We start from the raw sequence: 21,226 nt of genomic DNA, 5'->3' as shown, positions 1-21,226 counted from the left end.
AAGGCCACGGTACAATATATAACAATTCCACTGCTTAACAGAGAAATAAAACTAGCAAGGTTTTCTCTTTCTGATAAATTACATGCTGTGATTTAGCCTGATCACAATGACCAATCACAATCATTCTCAGAACAGACACATACACAATAAGACAAACAAACAAGCAAAAAAAGTCTCTAGAGGTTAAGAAGATCTTTGATCTGAATGTCTGTTAATCTATTCGTTAAGTCTGTTTATAGTGAGTGTGTTAGTGTCAGTCAGCACTAAAAGTGTTTCGTTAGCTCAGTTTAACCTGCAGGAGTTTCTGTAGGCTCATGTGACGTGTTTTTGCCATGAAGGAAATAAATTCATGACGAGTGAAAACAAGTTCAAAGTGTCTTCAGACGTCTCTGCTGCAGAATATGTCAAGCTGCCAAATACCACTGTCACAGATGATAACGAGCTCAAAAAGACAAACAGGCAGTCTTATAAACACTAACGCTAAGAAAACGCTAAGAAAATCATTTTTGACCGCTTCCAAGAGCCTGGTAGGAGAGTGTGTGAGTATGTAACTATACTATGATGTAAATTATATTCAAAAAGTATTTTTCCAAAAACAGATGTTGGAAAAGGGGGGGTCGTCTTATAATCAGGGTCGCCTTTTTTCAGGCCAATACAGTGTTTAGGAACCCGTTCTTTTATATCATCTGAGGTTTAAAATATTTTTTTATGGCAGTTACCGCAATGGTTTGAATAGCTTTACTAATTTGTGCAGTAAAGAAAAAAATCAATATTGCTGCAGCTCTATTAGACACACAGCATTGTAGTCTAGACAATGTCATTTGTTTCTTTTTTTGTTTCTTTCTTACACAAATACCGTCATATACCGTATACCCCAGTGAAATGTCAGTATGAAGGTATGAAAAAATAGACTGCCCAAGCCTAATATGAAGTTTCCCCATGAAATGTATTCATGATCTTCATAATACTAATCTTACTGCCCCAGCTTCTGTTAATAATGCATAATAATATAATTCAAATCTAACAAACCTACTACTACTACAAGAACTTCAATAAGGACTGTCCCATAGATAATGCGTTCTTATAAATTCTCTAATGATATGCAATGCTTCAGAAATATGCAATAAACTGCATCATACTATGTCTACTACTTTGGAGCTAAATGAAAATAACTGATCAATAAGAGACAAAATTAAAAATAAAATAAAAAACCAATACTGGCCCAACATATCAAGAACCTCAACAATGAAAGACACTATAACACTAAGATCAGAAATGTTGAAAACATCACAAGCAATGGACGACTGAAGCATTTTCTATGAACAGCACTGACACAATCTATTCAAAACATAGTCCTATTTTGTTTGATAAATGAGGTACAATGTTTTAAAATGACAAATCCAATATAAAATCTTCCAGCTGTTTTTTATTTGACATCCAGTGACTACAGTTTGTCTGCCCCAAGGCCTGCAGCCCAGGTGAATCATCTTTAAAAAAGAGGACAAATGGCGCCTCCCTGTGGTTATTACCTAATTTGCTCGTAGGCTTGTTCCACAGGACTGGTGCCCATGGCCAACATGATGGACCTTCTCTTGGCTGTGGAGATGGTGATGACCACCACCCTGGTTAGTACCATGACATTCACCTGAGAAAAAAATGAGAGATTATAGACATGAGAGGAGGCAAAGGCAAAGTGTCAGAGAGATGAGCACAGATAAAAGAGATAAGGGGGAGAGAAATACAGACAGGAGACAGAAGAAAGAGTAAAGAAGTAGAGGCACTTGTACTCAAGTACTGCTGTTTAAAAAATACTGTACAGCATCAATGGAAAACATCTTTCTACCATTTCTTGTTTTATTGGTAACATTAGTTTTTATAATCAATCCTAATACCAACAAGACAGAATTGCAAGTACCGAATGGCTGAAAGTGCCTTTTATTATATATATATATATATATATATATATATATATATATATATATATATATATTTGTGTGAACAGATTACATGATAGGATTAGGATTTAATTTGCTGACCATAATGATGAAGATGACGGGCCCAGCGAAGCCCCAGATAACACCGTTCTGGACACTGAGCCAACAGTAGCCGTCGGCCGAGTATTTGCCTGAGGCTGATGCCAGCGTGATGGTGACTATTAGCACCGGCAGACCTGGAGGGAGGGTGGGGGCAAAAGGGAAAGAAAGAGCAGAATAAATGAGAGGGATAAAAGTAATATGAAAGATAAACAGGAGGAGGAAGGAATAGGCAAAAAGAAGAAAGGTGGGAGAAAAAGGGTGCTACAGTAAGAGACCATTGTGATGCCGCAAACATTAGGAAAAATCTTTTATACTTTTAGAAAATATTATTTTATGCTTCTCACTACTACAGTGCATAATATTCAGTAAATTAACATTAACCAATTTATGTCAGCCCCCTAAAAAATATTTAATAAAAAAATTAGGTAATCTAATTCTCAGCAGATTTACCCTACATTGCTGATTTTATATTTTTATAAATCAAATCATTAGGTGTCAATATCCATCACAACAAATCCTGCACATTCACCGCACATGTGTGAAAATAGTGATATGGCTTCTGTCAAGCACACTGTACCCCAGCCGATGAGATAGTAATACTTCATGTGTCGGTCCTCGCTTAGGTTGACAGCGACCACCTTGCTCCAGAGCAGCAGACCCTCTACCAGCATCCAGCTAAATGCTGCCATGAAGAAGAGATGGAGCAGTGCTGCTACAAGGGTACACGCAACCTACAAAACACAGGAATGCAGACAGACACATTTCACAGTTCAAGTAAGGCTCTTCTGGTAAGGCTCCTCAGTGACATGCTGTTAGGAAATATCTATATGTTAAGGACATTTCTGTCTCCAAATATTCATATTCATAATGGAGACAATGTGAAAATGAAACCGTTAAACAGTGATAGGAGAGTAGAAAAAATGCTTATATTCAATAGAACGAAGGTCAGAGTTGATCTAATGGTAAAAAAGACCATACAACACCTTGTAACAACTGAATATGTCAGTCAACAACCATGCATCCTATGGAAGTATGTTTTAGCAAAACACTGAACCCCTTCAGACTATTTCATCGTAGCTCTGGATCAGATTATCAGATAAATGCCTAAGACCTAAAATGCCCCAAACCATCTGTTAAAAACCTTGTTAAAAACTGAAAAATTGTCTTCCTGATGCTTTGTCACCCTGTACATACATATGGAACCATTTGATGAATTTCTGAAAAGCGGCCACCTGCCCTCAGGGATAAAACCCACGCTGACATGACCTGAGGTCAAAAGATCAGGGGTCAAACCCACTACTGGTCATTGAGTGACCAATGATAGACTGAGTCATGTGTTCTGGCTGATGAATACGACATTAGTGGTCACTCATGTCACATCCAGTTCCAAAGCATTCGTTTTATTAAGAACCCCGGTGTGGATTTGGAAAATCTCATTAAGGCAGCAATTAAAAATACAGTAACCATTTGAAACTTCATTATCCAGCTAATTAATGCATGTACATAATGAATAGTGAAAATGTGGGTATTTCTAATTTCTTGATTGATATTAATTTTATTTTATTATCATGTATTGTATTTTATAATAATCTTTCTAATAATTGTGGTTGGTGAGCAGAAAATTCCAGTATAACAATATTTAACTTTTGCTTAAAAAAACAGAACTTGCTTCCCTGTATTCAAACAAAACTTTGCTTCCGTTAAAAATCAGCATATGAGTTCAGCAGAGGGGGCAGTTCTCCATTACTGTCTGTCATTCACCTTTGTTTGACACCAGTCGGCCCCTTGATATAACAACAATAAATCCTATGTATTGGTAGATAAAAGCAGATGTCTTAGTTGCCTGCCCATACCTTATTGTGAATGGCTGAGCCGCTGCACAGTAGAATCACTTGAGCACAGATCAGAGCGATGAACAGGTTCTTATGAATGGATGTCCTGTCAGATTTGGGAATGCTGAGGACAAAGAGGTGGATAACTTCAAACTTTTTGAAAGATTTTGTTTTTAAAATGAGATATGGTTAGAGGTGGCAGTCTTACAAAACAATAATAACAGAAATATTAGCAAATAAATTGTACATTTTAAAGCATAGTAGATATGTTTGGTAATTTGACAATATATAACAGTCTGGTCTTATCTTTTATACAGTAGGAACTTAGGACATTTCACACATTTCACCTGAACTGTATTTATTCTCAGCTAAGCCTTCAGCTGAGAGGTAGCGTTAGTATGTCAACAGTTAGCATGTTAACATGTATGGCAATTTGCATGTAACATTTAGCAAGCTAATCTTAGCATGTTAGCAAGTATTCATCTCAAAGTACAGCTGAGGCTGATAATATTTCATTCCTTAGTTTTAGTAGTATCCAGTCATAAACTGAAGTGTCAAGATATTTGATTCTTCACCACCGTGTTAAGGGGCCAGTATACTCCATCACAAGTGGTTGTTGGACGGTTGGATAGCCTTGGAACCCCCCCACCCCCACACGTTTCAGACATCGGATTAGGGGAAGCTGTGTGGGGCCATTTCTGTAACTTTCCAAAACTGACGATCCGACATTCACACCCACTTCATACCGTGAACAACCAAGTGCAACACAATGAATGCCTTGCTGAAAATATGCACCATTATCCCCCTATTTAAACAATATCACATCTCAACCCCTCCCTAAGATGACTGGTTTTCACTCTGCCACAACTATAAACACTTTTTGATTTCCGACATGGTCAGACAACATGCTGTACAGACAAGTTCTTGAAAATAAACATATTGAATATAAACCAACCCCTAGACTGACAGACAAGCAGAGTGTGATGTTGCGACTACAAATGAGTAATACACAAGGCTACAAAAAGGACCTGCCTCTGATTAGGTTTGAGTCAGTTTATGGAGCTTACTTGTTCAAAAGTTTCCATCATGTTGATTCTTTTGATACATCATTTTAATGTTGTTTAAAAACCCAAATCTATCTGTTTGTCATTTCCTTCTTTCTCTCTCTCTATTGTTGGCTTTGAGGTGAGATATGTCTAGAATATTTTTACATTCCACGCTTAAACTTGCTGATTCCTGGAAGAATTTATTTTATTTTAAAGAATATTTATCAGAATTCAATACTACACAGGAAGGCAGAGTATATATGGCTCATATGACAGAAAGTCTTTAGCATTACACCATTTGGAAACAAACACATATACTGCTGGTCTTAGATGACATTGATAAGTTGAATGTTTCCATTTTAGGGTGTTTACATAAATGAAACAGACAGCTAAAAATGCTTAAGAGAGGTAAATGAACTGAAGAGCCTCTTGTTACCTCCTGATGGGTTCAGCCTATTTAGACTAATTTCATATTTGCGTCACTGCTTGTGGCCACCATAATTTCATGGTGTGATTATGCATGCATCTATGAACATGTTTGCCTCAGCTTCTGTGTCTGTTGCGTGCATTTCAATACAGACATGCATGTAAATCATACAGCAGCTTGTATGTGAAATGCATGGCTGTGCTCTCGGTCTTCAGGACAGTCATAAATTGTCAGGGCAGCTCCTCTCAAGCTGATTGGGATCCCTCAGTGACCCTAATGTTAATTAACAGCTGCAGAATGCCACCATAAACCTTCAGCGTGAACTCACATGTAGACAACAGTAATTACTGGATTAGTTCTAGTCAATACTCATAGCAGCCTTAGGAACATAGCACCAGCAACTACAACACCAATAAATTATCTCTCTCTTTTTAGTGTATAGGAGAGAGTGTGTCACATCAAACCCCATGAGGAGAGTGCACAGTGGAATGTTGACTTTCTTATCAGCAAACATTTATACTAGAAATGTCCCAATAAAGTTTTTTCAGCCCCAATCCCATTTGAGTCTTTTAATAACCGGTATCTGTCGATAGCAAATGCGATCTGACACTTACAGTATCAGTCAAAAGTTTGGACACACCCTCAAGTGTGTCCAAACTTTTGACTGGTACTGTATATTTATCTAAAAGACACAAATGCACAGTGAACACTCAAGCTACAACTAGAAAATTACATAATATTTGAGGGTTATGTTCATTTCAGCATACCTATGTTTTACCACGTGAATTTTATTTCAATAAAATGTTTAACTTTACAAGTGGTTAACCAGTTATTCCACACAATAGTGTTTACAAGTAAGTGGCAGCAATAGTTAATTTCTGTGAATTAAAATTTTAATGTTGCAACTAGATTAGTGGATCATGAGAGACAAATTTACGCAAATACTTTAACATGTTGTAAATTCCTACAACCTGTAACTTTAATGCATGATCGGAGTATTAGACCACTTTTTTTAGACCACTCTGGTGTACAAAGTGAATGCACTATGTTTTTTGTTTTTTTCTTACAGTACAACCACTGTAGCGACTGCACTTGACACTAAGCAGGCAGCCATGTTGGCAACATAGGTAAGCATGATCAACTACTCACTCCAGCACAGTGAACAGCATCAAGGTCACCACCAGTGCACACAGAGACGCGCCAGAACCAATGAATGTCAGCTTGGTCAAAATAAGCTCTTCCTCGGGACTCCACTGGGACAGAAGAGAAAGTGTGGGCGTGTGAGGGAGAGAGAGAGGGGAAGGTTGTCAGAGTGGCCTGGTTGTTAATGAGCAGCCATCCCATTACTAAAATATCACGGGTTTTCATCTTATTCCCTCTCAAAGACACTGACACTCCTGCCGCTAAACTGAATTTATATAATAGCTAAATGCCAAAAATGTACAATGCATTTTTCAACAGGATAGGGACACAGGGAGTGACACCTGCTGGTTAATATAATGTACTGCAAATCCTATCCATGATTTTAGAGGTCAAAGATCATGACCTGGATTTAGACTTCAAATCAGTTTATTTTAGGTATTGTAAATTGTATTAATCATTTCTATGGCAAAAACATTTTGTCACAATAATGAAAAAGTAACTATCACGTATGAACAATATGACATAAGCTCTAAAAGCTACCTATAACCTTAACCAGTTTTAATTTGAGTCAAACAAAAAGTCAAACAGATAGTATACTTTACAGTACATTTTCCCTCATGCAACCTCTGATTCAGTATGTGTGATTTTACTTACTGCATCATAAAACATCTCCTAAGTTACCTTTGATTCCAGGTAATTCATCAGTACTGCAAAGTTGGTGGTGTGGTTACACAGACAGGAAGTGACACCAGAGCTGGCAAAGGTCACTCTGCAACCATCACTGGACCAGCTATTGGCATGACTATGCCTGCAAAGCACAACAAACAAAAACACAAAAACACAATCACAAACTGCTCCAATTCAAAGAGTAGAAACATTTAGTTTTTAACACAAAGAATTTGTCTATAGACTCTATTTTTCTGAGGATATCTTGTTTTGGAGTGAAACACCTCAGCAGCACTGAAAGAGTGGTCTATGTCTTAAAAAACACACAATAAGAGACAATATACTCTAGCTTATTGGAAATTAGCTTTTTTTAATATTTACCCAACAAACTAATCCAGACAACATAAGTGGCCCACTTCAGCATTGCCTGAAGTGGGCCACTTCAGGTAATAATGCAGCACTGCTGGCCTTCTTCTGGCCCAGACAAAATGGATGTGAGCCTGAAATGGCCCACATGTAAAATTTCCAAATATGGCTCAAATATCCCAAACCAAATGTGGGCCTTTTCTTGTAGAGATGTGGTACCCTCCGGTATGTGAATTCTGGATGTGGTTTATCTGGTTTGTTCTTGGTCGACATATGGCATTGTTATGGCTTGCTTGTGGCCCAGATCTGGGGAAAAGGAGCGGACCACCCGAGTGCCATCATTCCACGCGGTATGTGGGCTGGATGAAAGTGTCAAAAGTGTCGGGTGTGGGCCGGATCTGGGCCACAGCAATATTGCTGTCTGGGAAATCACATTAACTTAACAGGCCTGTTTACGTCACAAAGTTGTTGGTCAAACTTACATCAGGCTGAAATTCCAAAAGGCACAAACAGGAGTAACTCTCTGTGAATACTCCACCTACAAACAAAAAAAACATGTTTGCATTTGTTGTTCTTCTCTGTCTTTTTCTCTCAACTTATTATTTTGGACTTCTAAAATCCCTGTGCTTCTTGCGGGGAAAAAAAATCCTCTGTGATGACATGGTCTATTTGGTAATTATTTCAATTACAACTCCACCATACTACTATAGTCTGCCATCAGCATGAATTTCAGTCAGAACTCCATGTTTTAAGGGTCAGGAGGCTTTTGGACAAATCAAAACTACACTGCAAAAATCAGCCATCATAACAAATTGCGGGCCAGTAAAGTCGTAGTAGTTGCAAACAGATATATGTGTTTATTTATTTGTCAGCAACTATAACTCCTCCTGTGGGCACACAATATAAAATATGTCTACATAGGAGAATATATAATCGTATTGATACTGTAGATTAATATACGATATCCCTTGTTATTCTACATTTAGAACCTTACAAAAGTCTTTTAAATACCATTTTAAGCATTGAAATGATAGCAACACCAAATCGTCACATAGTACCAACATATTTTTTCTGTGATCAGCTTTTCCTCAACCCCACCCGCTGACAGTACCACATGTGATGAGGAAAGGGTGTACTGGACGGCCACAGGGATAGTTTGGGCCTTGGATGCGTCACGGACGGTGGCTGATATGACAGCAGAAGCCAGGTGACCTGGGAGAATTCTGGGAAAGCGGAAAATGGTTACCAGTTACAACTTACAACTTCAAAGTCATGAACAATTTAAAAATTTTGATCCAATTTGCAGGTATCCACTGTCTGAATCATCCCAAGTTTAAGGTGATGAAAGTAACCATGCAATCACACCTGGAAGAATTTCTTTGGTTCAAACCAAAGTGGATAAGTTAACTTTCAGATTTACTTTTTTGTACTTGGTTTGATTACTTTCACTGGTGAGAAACCCTTCAATCAGATTTGAAACAACGTGGAGAGGAGGAAAGTACCTTTATATAGTTTTACATGTTTTCAGTAAGATTTAAGTGTTGTTGGGTTATCGTTTTTAATAAGGAAATAACCTTTATTGTATCTAAAGTTGAACATTGTGGTTTCTGCAGATGAGATGCTTGTAACAATTGATTTCAAGAACTGCTGAGTTATAAAAACAAAATTAAAAGAAAGTCAAGACAAGCTGAATAAGACTGAGGTCTTTATCATGAGTGAGTTGACTTTCAGAATAGTAAGAGACAGATAGAAGACACAGTAACTGAGAACATAAGAGTATTCCACATGTAAATTACACCCAACCTTTTAACTTTCTCTTGTTGACTCTGTGGAGGTTCCTGTGCATCAGATACAATCTCACTCAGGTGGCTGTAGTGGGTATGAATAAACATCACTTCCTCATATCCTGATTGGAGAGAAGGGAGGCACAGAGAAATGTTAGTTTTTAGCCTCTCATGATACAAAATTGTTTGTTGAGCATGATCATCATCAGTTCCAACAGTGCCCCACTTCACAGATACCTACTTTCAAATTCAGCGTTCAGTGCTGGTTCCAAAATTTACATTATTTTATATTTTTCGCTACAACTCTGGACCAACCATCTACATCCAGATTAATATGTTTGTTTGTTTTTTACCTTATATTGTATTGTTATATATTGTTGTTTTTGATATTAACATTAAACCAAAGTATTCAGTTAGCTATTTTGATAATCATTTACACATAAGAACCAAATACAGTCTAAATGTGACAGTCTTTGCTGAGTTTGATAAATGGATGATTCTTATCAACAAAGTACAGAGCTGCTTTAACGATGTAGACAATGAAGGCTTTCTTTTTCAACTAATAAGTACATTTAACCATAAGGCAGCAGGAAGAATGGAATGTGCTTTGTATCAGGTATGAGCTTAGATTTTTCTTTCGAGACAGACTGAAATGAAAAATACATTTTACAAGTTCTAATCCTGTGTCTGTATTAATTATTCACTAATGTCTTGTTACATGCTATACGTGTTAAAAAAAAAAGTAGTAATAATAGAGTAGTTCTATATCAAAATCCCTCTCTTGAACTCAGGGGCAGTTTAATAAATTTATCCAATTAAGTAAGTAATTGAGAGCAGCAGGAAGATATTTGGGCACATGTGCATGTCATCTATATATTAAATCATGTAACACATATTTGTACAGTATCATACTTAGAAGATACATAGAAGATTTTTCCTTCCCATTTGGGTTAGGCTCTATGACAAATGTATTTTCGTGTGTGTTTCCTACCCAGTGAGTGTATCCTCTGGAGCTCAGCATCTGGGATAAGCAGTTCATCCTGACCACCTCTGCTGGTGGTGTGAGAGCTGACCGCAGATGGCTTGAAGGATTGAGTACAGCTCTCCTCAGACAGCTTCTGCCACTTCATGTGCACATCTGGCCACAAAGACAGCAGAGGACACCCAGGCATAAAGACAAATTAACAACAACCATACCCACAGAAATGCAAGAAGAATATTTTATTTATCTGTCATCTGACTTTTTTCTCTCTTCTAGTGAAATGTGTTCCAGACAGCTTTGTGAGTAAAATGTTTGTGAGTAAAATGTTCAGCTGTGAAATCCAATCTTTCTACAATTTCTCCATCAACTTTGATCACCACTAAAACTGTGCCTCCTGTATTTTGAACTAAGCACTGACAGACAATAATTATTTTCTTTGATATGTGTTATGATGTTTTCATTACCTATATTTTTGGTTGAAAGAGTGAATCCTCTTCTCTCAACAGACATTATGTCTGCAAGAGTTTCAGTGAGATTGTCAATGCTCTTGACAATAGTAAATGGCCCCACGCTGACCTGTACAAGAAACACAGACCCAGCAACAAAGTCAGACTGAGATTCATGGAGGAGAAAGGATGACTTTGTGCAGTTAAGCAAGTTGATAAAATGCTTATATACCGTGTTTTGGGCCATTTTACAATTTTCTTTCTCTCAAAAAACTGACAAATACATAACTCTTTCTAAATGTATATGTGATGAAAAAGACCTTAAGGGCATACTTTGCAGGATTTTCCTAAAAACAATGTATAGACTCATACAAAAATAATCTCTCTCAATCATCACTTATGACTCTCTAAAAGTGTGTGGCGATGTATATATCTACAGAGACTCTGCCCTCTGCCTGTATTTTCTTATTATTTTGCTGTGTTTGGGATGTTTCTGGGCGTCAACCTTTGGGTAGTAGGTTTGTAGCCTCCAGCCAATATCAGCATGCATGGTGCACAAAATCCAGCAATGTGGCACCTTCTTGCAGGATTGTGCAGCAGTGTGGGCATGTTTATTTGTGCTTTAGAATGTAACCACCATTGAACAATCAGAAAATAACGTTTGATTTATCTGATTCACTGCTTTGCTCTTGCTAGTGCACTCCATCTCTTCATTCACTCTCTAGCTCACTTGACCACTGCTGCTCTCTCTCGTTCTGGTGTCATTGCACCGGGGAAGAGGGGACAACTTTGAATGATGTGTTAACAAACACCAACCAACAAATCCTGCATAGTGTGCCTTTAAAACATCAGTCTACAAAAAGGGCAGGTAACAGCAACACCAAGAACACAATCTGGATGTAACCATTCCTCAAATTATTGAGGTTGGAGATATCATAAAACATGGCAAGAGACCTTACTAAGACCTTGTTTGGTTGTTACATATACGGTTCTTCCACACAACCCAGAAACATCTTAGGTTTGTTTTTCTGACTGGTTAGACAGGGTTTCCAGCATTAGCTTGGCTACCATATCATACTAACTACTTCCCAGGGTAAACAGAGGATTTTCTCTTCATCCCTCACCCCATCCTCTGTCAGGCCCATCCACTGCGTCGCCATATGGGGCTCCAGCATCAAACTCGCCACCTTTAAATAGTTGGTAGCAATGGACACCATTGCCTCTGCTGCATCAGCTCCAGCAGAGTTAGTGCTAGCCAGTGCAGTCAGGTCCACCTCAATCATCTGGGAGAGGTAGAGGACATCACTCGACGTGAGGAGGTTTGGGCTACCGGCCTCCACTGTGTGTAGGACAGCCTGGGTCAGGTGCTGCAACAAGGTCAGGTCTCTGTCCCAGGAGGTGTTGACGCTCAGCTCCTCCATCACCTAAGGAAGAAAAGCATATATAAAGATTTCAATTCACCAAGTACAAGAGGTTCTCTACTATTTTAACCCAGGAAATAAGTCCTGACAAATATGCCATGTTGGGGAAGTTACTCAGAAAAAGTTATTACTCACCTAAAATTGTCACAAGATGATTTTTAAAGAGGAGAGTAATTTTCTTTTTTGTCATACTAGTAATACTAGTAATATTATTAGACGATGTGCTACAGACATCTTTACAACTCACAGGTTTGGTCAAAGGATCCTTGCTCAATCTGCTGAAGAATGGTGTCTTCGGTAAACTGAAAACATCTATCACTTCTGCAAATAGAGATAGAGACAAATACAATACAATATAATGCATTCTAATACAGCGAGACCACAAATTACAGCCTTAGAAATCACACTAGATTCAACACTGGATCAACATTGTTGACACTATGTTGACGCAGTGTCATCAACAATTAAAATTTTAAAATGATTCAAAGATAGCATTTATTACAGGACTGTTAGATTGGACTGTCTGGCAATGTTCAAGTAATGTTATACTTCTATGGTCTGTCAGGGTAAGATTCAGTAAAACCAAATGATCACATTATATTAAGAACAAGGTGCATAAAAAGTTGTTATCATTGGCACCTTTTTTAAACTGGCAGACAGCGCCTTTGAGTGAGTCACACTCAGCATGGTACCAGCTCCCGATAACAGGGTCAAAGATGCCACAATCCTTATCAGACTGAGGACCGTGGAGGAACTGAAAGGAGAAATTCTGATTCTGTGAGGAATTTCCATCCTGGAGGTAATCCAACAACGAATTTTCTAACGAAGAGATGTTACCTAGAGAAAGAAATGGTGAAGGTTATTCTTAATGTTAAATTCATGAATGACATGAAAAAGGAACACATCAAGACCAAACGTCATGTCCAGTCATAGCAGTGTGAATAATGCTACACTTCAGAAATCTTGCAAAGTCAAAATAATCAAACAGCACATCAAGATTGTAAAACAACACATTTTTTAACACTACTTCTGGATTCTGATGAGGACTGGTTGATAGAATGACTAAATCCATGGCAGTTCAGTTACAGTAGTAGTATGGCCAATATATGTCTAAAGGGGTCTGATGAAGGACAAAAATAAGAAGTCTGACAGGGTAGAAGGTAACCAAAAGACTGCAGGATCAATCCCTGAAACAGCCAGTCCTTAAACATCAACATAACCTGAATCTCTCTGTAAGTTGCTCTTGAAAAGATTGTCAAATAAATCTGTTACCTCTGTAACTGATAATCACTGAAGGAGTGAAAGCATACTATCCTTTCTGCATGTTCAGTTCCAGGAGGGGGAGTGAGAGTTTTGGATTCTCATTACTCACTGGGGAACATGATGTCAGAACGGGAGAAGTTTGTTTTGAAGGGTGGGATTCAGGGTGACGTGAGTCACAAAACATTTACAAGAACTGCTAAGAGCATTACTGTTTGCCAATTACAACCTCATCACCATCTCACTTATTCTTCAGAGGGGGAGAGCAGGAGGCAGCAAAAGAAAACAGAGATTTCCTCTTGCCTTCAATGTCATTAAACATCCAGTGGTGGTTAATGTTAAGTGTGTGTGTTAACTGTATGTGTATGTATATACAGTAAACACACACATGTGTGCGTTTGCCAAAGCATGCCATAAATTCAGAAAAAGGGTAGGGATCTCTTGATCAAGCTTTTTTGCTGATCCCGCTGTGAGTCATTTAATAATGGGTATTTGCTAATACCAAGCCCTGAACTGATGTCTAAATTTTCCTACATAACACAGCTTTAGTGTGGACCAATACTATCACTGAATTCACATAGTAGCTGCTGCTTTCTATTAATTCCAGACTGCAAACTGCATTAGCAGCAGTTTGCTGTATTCACATGCTGAAGAGAGGCTCCAACATAAATGTGAAGGTGAAGTTGGCAACTTCATAACATAATGTAATAAAAATAGTGTCTGTCTCACTTGGAAACACTCTACAGGCACTGTAGATATTGATTGTAACATTTTCTTAAGTTACTCTAGAACAGTTCTGGAAAAAAGATCTGGAATAGATCAGGAAAGGCCAAAAGTGTTCAAGATAGCACTTGGGTAAAATTCTTATCTTGTCTTAGTTTTTTGCAATAAAATGTTCTTGCAGTTTCCACACTTTGAGCCCATGTTTTAAAATATTTTTTCATAAACAGATTTATTTGTTTGAGGTGGGACACAACTAATTGTGTCCCACTGTGTACTTATTGTAACTATTTCCCTTATTATTTGATAATTCTCCTATTTCAATTAGATCAGTCGATAACAAGTTGTCAAAGCCTGTTATTTTATGCAACCAGCTGCTATGTAAATTACATCATGCTTGGACCAGATAAGACAGATGAGAGTGTGGGTGGAGAGGAAGACAGGACAGACAAAGAGCATATTTGAGTCCAGATTTATCTGCAATTTAGTCATAGGATTTATTTTATCCTGCTTGGAGTGCCAGATGGGTGGAGTTTACCACATCAGGCAAGCTCAGATTTTGGCATGTTCCTGAAAATGTGCAGTCCAAAATGACTTTCAAATGGTCTCTATGTGATTATTTTTCTACATAGCAACCCCACCCATTCCTAGTGCTAAAGAAGTTACACTGTAAACATCATTTGAAAGTAATGCTGAACTATAAGAATGGACCTTGCGCATAGATAGGAGTCTCCTCTGTTTTTAAAGTGTAAACCATTGCTGCATTTCCCTGTACTTGGAGATTAAATCTGCTTTGATTTAGATTCTGGTAACTCTTCAGCTTCTTCCCATCCCCATGCTGCATCCTGCCTAATGTACCTTGACAAGGGCTGTCTTTCAACAGCTTCGTAAGGGAGGACTCTATTTCCATGGCTGCTTCACTCCACTTGAACACCAGCCCAGAGGAAATGGGTGAACACTCCTTTTCCATGGTGTCGATTTCGCTGCTGTCCAGTACCCGATCCCAAATGTGGAGCTCTGTGATGCTCCCTGAGAATGACTCATCCTTCTTAAATGAGCCTCCAAAGGTGTCCTGCTCCTGCCCGATAATGAAAAGACCGTCTGGGCCAATGCTGTCAGCACTGTTTAGGCCATCGCCATTGGAGATCGGAAGGCCATCAATAAATAGTGCCCAGCGTCCACCATTCTGGCTCCAAGAAACGCAGACTGAGTGCCAGGATCCGTTGTGGTCAAAGGCTTCCTTGTAAGCACCATGCTTACCATGGACCAGCAGAGCCAGCTGCACAGGCTTTCCCTGGATCAGGTTCGCACGGAGCTGGAACTCATTAATATATGACTGGATGGAATAAGAGAAGATGGTGGAAAATCCAAAGCAATTCAGATCGAAGCGGAGACGGGTGCAAACGGTCACAGAGCCCATGGAAGGGAACTTGTGTAGAAGACGGGCATTCTTTCTGTCTGAGCGCCCAATGAACTCCAGAATCAAGGTCTTGGAAGAACCTTTTTTTTCACCCCACACTGAGAGAGGAAAGAGGCATTACTATGAAGTAAAAATCCTGGCATAGCTCTTGGAAAAGATAGAAACTAATCATAAAATTAATGTTGTGGTCCTATTCCTACTGTAAACACAAGTGGGAAACATTTATTCATTGTGGCTAGGAGTGTTGTATAGCAGGATCATCAGTCCCATTTTATACTCTTAATAACTTTTTAAGTCAGTGAATAAGTGGAAAGGCATCTTGGACAAGAAACACAATAAGCGTACTAGTTAAAAATAAAGAGTGCTAATATATCTACATAAAGTATCAGAAAAGGCACACTAAACCTACTTTTCAGATGTGTGATTTTCCTGGCAATCCACACAGGTTCAGAGATGTTCAAGGACTTTAAAAAGCTGGTTAGGTCTTGGTTCTCTGCTGGGCTGGAGACAGTGGCTAGGGCACCATAGCGCTGATCGCACAGTTCGCCTGCCGCGGACCATTTCAGCCGATCAGGGACATACTCGTAGTAGGACTCATCAAATGTAAGGGTTCTGGTTTCCAGTGTAAAAGCTGTTCAAAAAAAGAGGAAAGATATGTTGGCCAGATATTAGTGGAAAGATCTCAAAAAAGACCTTCCAGACAGCATTTGTAAAATAAAAAAAATCAGGCAGACATTTTAATCCTGTTGAGATCACATCTGGGGCCTCATGCTAAAATAAATGCTCTAGTATCTGGGCCCTGCATACCTAGGTGCAACCATACATATGATTTTTAATTATTCTGGCAGATTAGACCTCTTCTCAGGACTGTGTGGGCACTCACAGAATGTGTTCGATTACCATTTTCCTTACTATCTTCTGTTAGTTTTGTTGAAAATGCTAGGGTTGGACAAATTACACCTTTATCATTCTTATTGGTACATGGAATCCAGTGACTTTAAAGGCATACTATGAAGGAATTGTCGGCTGCTGTTTGTAAACACACAGTATTCAAAGTTGGGCCCTCCTCCCTGGCTCAACAAGCAAGAGAGAGAGAGAGAGAGAGAGAGAGAGAGAGAGAGAGAGAGATAAGCGGGCTAGAGAGTGAATGAAGAGAGCGAGCAGTGCTGGCGAGAACAAACCCATGAATCACAGAAACAAAATGTTATTTTCTGATTGTTTCACAGCGGTTACATTCTAAAGCACAAATAAACACGCCCACACCTCCGCACATCTCCACACACCCTGCGGGAAGGTACTATATTTTTGTGTGAATGCAGAGCTTCATCGTGTCCGCTGTAGCCTCTCTGCTCTGCGTGTGTCTGTGTCGGTCAAACAGACACATCAACGGCAGAGGAGCAGCACTCTGCACACAGCAGAGGAGAGAGATGAAGAAGCAGGGGGAACACTGAGGCACATAAAAATACAGTGATGTAACCTGGTCGCTACACTACGAGTCCCGACCTCACATCGTGCGCGCTGCTATTGGTTGGGGGCTACACACCCCCTGCCCAAAGGTTGACGCCCAGCGTCCCAAACACAGCAAAATAAGAAAACAAAGACAGAAGGCAGGGTCTCTGCAGATACATACACCGCCACACATTTCTAATAGGTCATAAGTGATGATTGAGAGGGATTACTTTTGTTTTTTAGTAAAATCCTGCATAGTGGACCTTTAAAAGGATAGATTCACAATTTTTCAAGTCTATCTTAAAACATGAGTCAGGTGCCCATATGAACAATGAAAGATGTTTTCTTTGCTGTAATCATTCAAAAGATCTTCAAATGAGCTTTCAATGTAAGTGATGGGGGCCAAAATCCACAGTGTGCCCACACAGTCATTTTGTGCAAAAACACATTTAAAAGTTTATCTGAAGCTTATATGAGGTTTCAGCAGTCTGTGTTAGTTATATCAAGTGGATATCTGCCACATTTACAGTCTTTTTAGCATAAAATTCGCTTTTTGTGTTTCTTTGGACAGCGTTTCCCTGTTGAGCTGCAGTGGTAGTAACAAAAAAAGAAACTTTGGCACTAAAAAGACGGTTATGTTGAAAGATATCTACTTGATTTGACACATTTGGATGGCTTAAAATACACTTTTTAATACATTTTGCGAAGAAAGAGGCTTGTAGATTTTGTCCCCCATCACTTCCCTTGTAGGTGCATTATGAAGGGATCTTCCAATAGCCAATACAAACAGGAGGAAGGATTATGGCAAGAAAAAACTATTTCAATGTTCATTGGGGCACCTGATGATTGTTTTCAGATAGACTTAAAAAAATGTGAATCCATCCTTTAACATAGCTCTCCTCATCTTCAACCTGAGTAGAGGTCTAATCAACAGGAATAATTGAAAACACCTGTCTGGGTGTGCTGGGCCTTTAAAACCAGAGGTAGACAAGCATCACTGTTTTAATTACATAAAATTACTGATGATACCTATGAGAACAGGTCAAACAAATTACTACATTCCCCAAGTAAAATGTTTTACCATGCAAAGTGAAGTGACATTAAAAGATGTTTTCATTCAGAACTTACAACCCACCATCAGCCAAATGATGATGTAAATCTTCCAAGCCTTTCTGTTCACCAAACAGGCAAATGACAAACTGTTGAACACTGGCACATGTTGCATACTCAGGCATCTCACTGGGGCATAGCTCTCTGATTTCACTTGCTCAAGGTTTCTCATTATTTACTGTTTAGGTTTGTCTAGGAGTTTTCTGTATATGACTATTGTCTCATGTTAGTGGTAAACCAGACAACAGTAATAAGGATTGAGAGGTTGTTTTATCTTCCTAACAAACTATTTATTTTTTTCCTTTTTCTTTTTTTGTGATTAGCTGATTTGTTAAACCGAGCTAGGTGTTTTTGTCTTTATCAAGTAGTTTGTGGTTTTTGTTGATGAGCTAAAAATTAGAATTGAATACCTGTATGTTCGTGGAGTTTTTTTCTGTTATAAAATTCAGATTTAGCTAACTCATAAACTAAAGTTGCGGAATTAGTTTAGATGGATTCTTTCTTATTCACTCCTCAAAACCTTAAACATACCACACTCATTACACCAAACACCAACTAACAAATCATTTGTTGAGACTATAAACCTGTTGGAGAAATTATATAATGTAGAGCTGCAATGAATAGTTGATTTATTGATTAATCCATCAACAGAAGATTAATTGCCAACTGTTTTGATAACTGTTTAAACATTGTGTAATTTTTTAACAAAAATGCAAAAATTCTCTTGTTCTGGCTTCTTAAATGTGAATATTTTCTGATTTTGTTAGTCCTCTATGATAGTAAACTGAACTGGACTGTTGGGCGGGCACATATGAGGTTGACATTTTGAGACATTTTAGACCAAACAACATAACATTTAATCGAGAAAATAATCTACAGATTAATTTCATTTTAAAATATTGTACTTTAGTTTTTATTTGGAGCTACTTTCTACTGAAAAATAGTCCATATGAGAACTGTTCACAGCTAGTTCTGTTGATGTTTTCAAATGAAACTGTTTAATGCTACCAGCCCCACAATAAAAATTCCAGTCAATTGAGTTAGTATCAGAAATCTCATAAAACCAAATAGGGGACATACTCATTGTAGACAAATAAAACCAAAACTATTTGCATGGCTACACACCACTTGAGGTAAGTAAGAAATTGTTTTTGTGTAATTTGGGTGAAGTGCCGCTTTAAAGTACTTTAGCACTAGTTAGCCCCATAGCTTTGCTGAGACCTCTACTATACGGTGGTTGGGGTTTGGCTAGCTAAGTTAGCTTAGCTACTTGGTCTGAACTGCAGCCTTTGTCTGGCCGCGTTAAATGAAATAGTGTTGAACAGATAGAAATTCACTCACCTGATACATAGCTGTGAAAACAAACCTGAAACACAATAAGTAGTGAGTTTAGCTCATTGCTGGAGGTATGAAACACAGATAGTCTTCTAAACGAATAATACAGACACAGGTGTTATTTATATGCTAATTAACGGAAATAACGGTCGAGGTGGGGGCGAAAAATGCTTTCTCCGCCATTATTTCCAGAACACACCACTGTGTATTATCACTACACGGCTGCTACACTAAATGTTGTAACATGACAGATGTTTTTTTAGCAGATTTAATCCATATTTAGGAACGTTTCACCAGTGGGCGTTAACTGTGGCATGAAAGAAGTTATTCACCTGTACTAGGTTGCACCAGGTATGTGTAAATTCTCTCCAAAGTTGGGGTGTAAAGTCGACATTAGAGGCTAAGTAACTTCTACTTAGTGTGTAACTAAATCACCTACTAATATTGATTGCACCACGATTACTTGGGGCATCACCTAACTAGTTTGGACGTAAAGACATAACTAGGGCAAGTGGCCAATCAGCGATCAAAGATAGAGTTCCGTCGTCATGGTTACCGTGTGCATTAACTTTCTAGCTAGCATGAGCCACTTGGGGTGGTAGCACATCATAGTAAGCTAGATCGATATTGAAATATATCAATAAATTAGGTCTCTACTGGATTACTGTGTTGCAAAATGGCATGTAATTAATGAAAGAAATGATGCAGTGTGGCAGAAAAACTGCTGTTTTACCATGAGTGAGTATAATTCTGTGACATTTTATGATTTACACCTACCCTAGGGGCATGAGTAAGTAGTTGGCATTTAGAGTTATGCTGTAAATTAACTCATCTCCGTTGTGCAACCCCTGTCCTTTTTCAATAATGCATAAATCACAACTCATTAATATGTCATAACTAGGCTAAGTTTTACCAGCTGGTGCAAAAGGCTGCTGCACTTGTAACTTCGCGTACCGATTTTGAACGGTGATATTGTTGACAGTCCCAATAGATTATTTTAATTGAGGCTTTCTAGCCAATCAGAAGCGAATATTTTAAAGGCGTAGTCTACCGCTTGGCTGCAATGCATAACCCTCATTAGCCTGTTAACTATTAACTGGAGAGTCATTTGCACACAGAAAAAGTCCAAAAATGCGATAAGAAACTCACCCACAAGACATATTTAAACATCCATAAAGTGAATACAAAAAAAACGTTTGTGACGACATGGATAATATAAATGGTATTATAAGATACTAGTGTTTTCCCCCCACATCTTTAAACCACCACAAGTGCAAGCACAGTGAGCCTTTTCACTGCATTGTGCACGTTTTTTAACAGGGAATGAGTCACAAAATTGGAAGCCTTCTAAAGTCTGAAAAACTTTGCCTAATTGAAAGCCGACACTGTATTGTTTGTCTAGAAGGACAGAAAACGTAAATATACTTACAAGCAGGCCTAAATTGGGGAACAATAACCAGCGCATCCTGAAAAATAAATATCTTTATTAGCTGAGAATAGAAGGCAACTAACAGCACATGTTTTTACTGTATTCTCTTATAAGGGTCAACCATAAAAAAAAGCAAAAAGAATTGAAAGTTTTACCTCATTCAATCGTCTTGTCAAAAACGTTTTTGCGCGTCTTCTCATTCCAATTGCGTCGTGTCTGTAACGCAGCATTCAATCACTCCTTTGAAGCGGTGTTTTTTTTTTTATTCCACTCCAATAAAGTTTACCAAAGTGTGTGTTTTTCCTTCTCAGCTGTGCTTTATCAGCCCGTCACTAAAGTAGAAGAGAAGCCTTG

General features: G+C 38.4%; 1 protein-coding gene across 2 annotated transcripts in view; it reads right to left on the bottom strand.

Annotated features, from left to right (window-relative positions):
• Positions 1 to 21,218, bottom strand: part of LOC137187654 (adhesion G-protein coupled receptor D2) — a 98,257-nt gene extending 77,039 nt beyond the window's left edge. Inside the window, exons 1-19 of one of the 2 annotated variants that reach the window (XM_067596718.1) lie at positions 21,028 to 21,218; positions 20,873 to 20,909; positions 19,450 to 19,474; positions 15,959 to 16,180; positions 14,988 to 15,647; positions 12,789 to 12,986; positions 12,397 to 12,470; positions 11,853 to 12,152; positions 10,747 to 10,858; positions 10,292 to 10,438; positions 9,320 to 9,422; positions 8,628 to 8,739; positions 7,999 to 8,054; positions 7,166 to 7,292; positions 6,491 to 6,594; positions 3,890 to 3,992; positions 2,614 to 2,767; positions 2,037 to 2,170; positions 1,530 to 1,645 (exon numbers count right to left, since the gene is read on the bottom strand). In XM_067596718.1, the coding sequence (XP_067452819.1) occupies positions 1,530 to 1,645; positions 2,037 to 2,170; positions 2,614 to 2,767; positions 3,890 to 3,992; positions 6,491 to 6,594; positions 7,166 to 7,292; positions 7,999 to 8,054; positions 8,628 to 8,739; positions 9,320 to 9,422; positions 10,292 to 10,438; positions 10,747 to 10,858; positions 11,853 to 12,152; positions 12,397 to 12,470; positions 12,789 to 12,986; positions 14,988 to 15,647; positions 15,959 to 16,180; positions 19,450 to 19,474; positions 20,873 to 20,909; positions 21,028 to 21,032 (2,789 nt within the window). In that variant the 5' untranslated portion in view covers positions 21,033 to 21,218. The remainder of the gene's footprint in view (positions 1 to 1,529; positions 1,646 to 2,036; positions 2,171 to 2,613; positions 2,768 to 3,889; positions 3,993 to 6,490; positions 6,595 to 7,165; positions 7,293 to 7,998; positions 8,055 to 8,627; positions 8,740 to 9,319; positions 9,423 to 10,291; positions 10,439 to 10,746; positions 10,859 to 11,852; positions 12,153 to 12,396; positions 12,471 to 12,788; positions 12,987 to 14,987; positions 15,648 to 15,958; positions 16,181 to 19,449; positions 19,475 to 20,872; positions 20,910 to 21,027) is intronic. The other variant, XM_067596720.1, reaches the window with a different exon arrangement.
• Between the last annotated feature and the right edge of the window lie 8 nt (positions 21,219 to 21,226).

This window comes from Thunnus thynnus, chromosome 8, assembly GCF_963924715.1.
Source record: "Thunnus thynnus chromosome 8, fThuThy2.1, whole genome shotgun sequence".
Taxonomy (NCBI): Eukaryota; Metazoa; Chordata; class Actinopteri; order Scombriformes; family Scombridae; genus Thunnus; species Thunnus thynnus.
The sequence above is the reverse complement of the archived record's forward strand: the minus strand, read 5'-3'. Positions and strand labels throughout refer to the sequence as shown.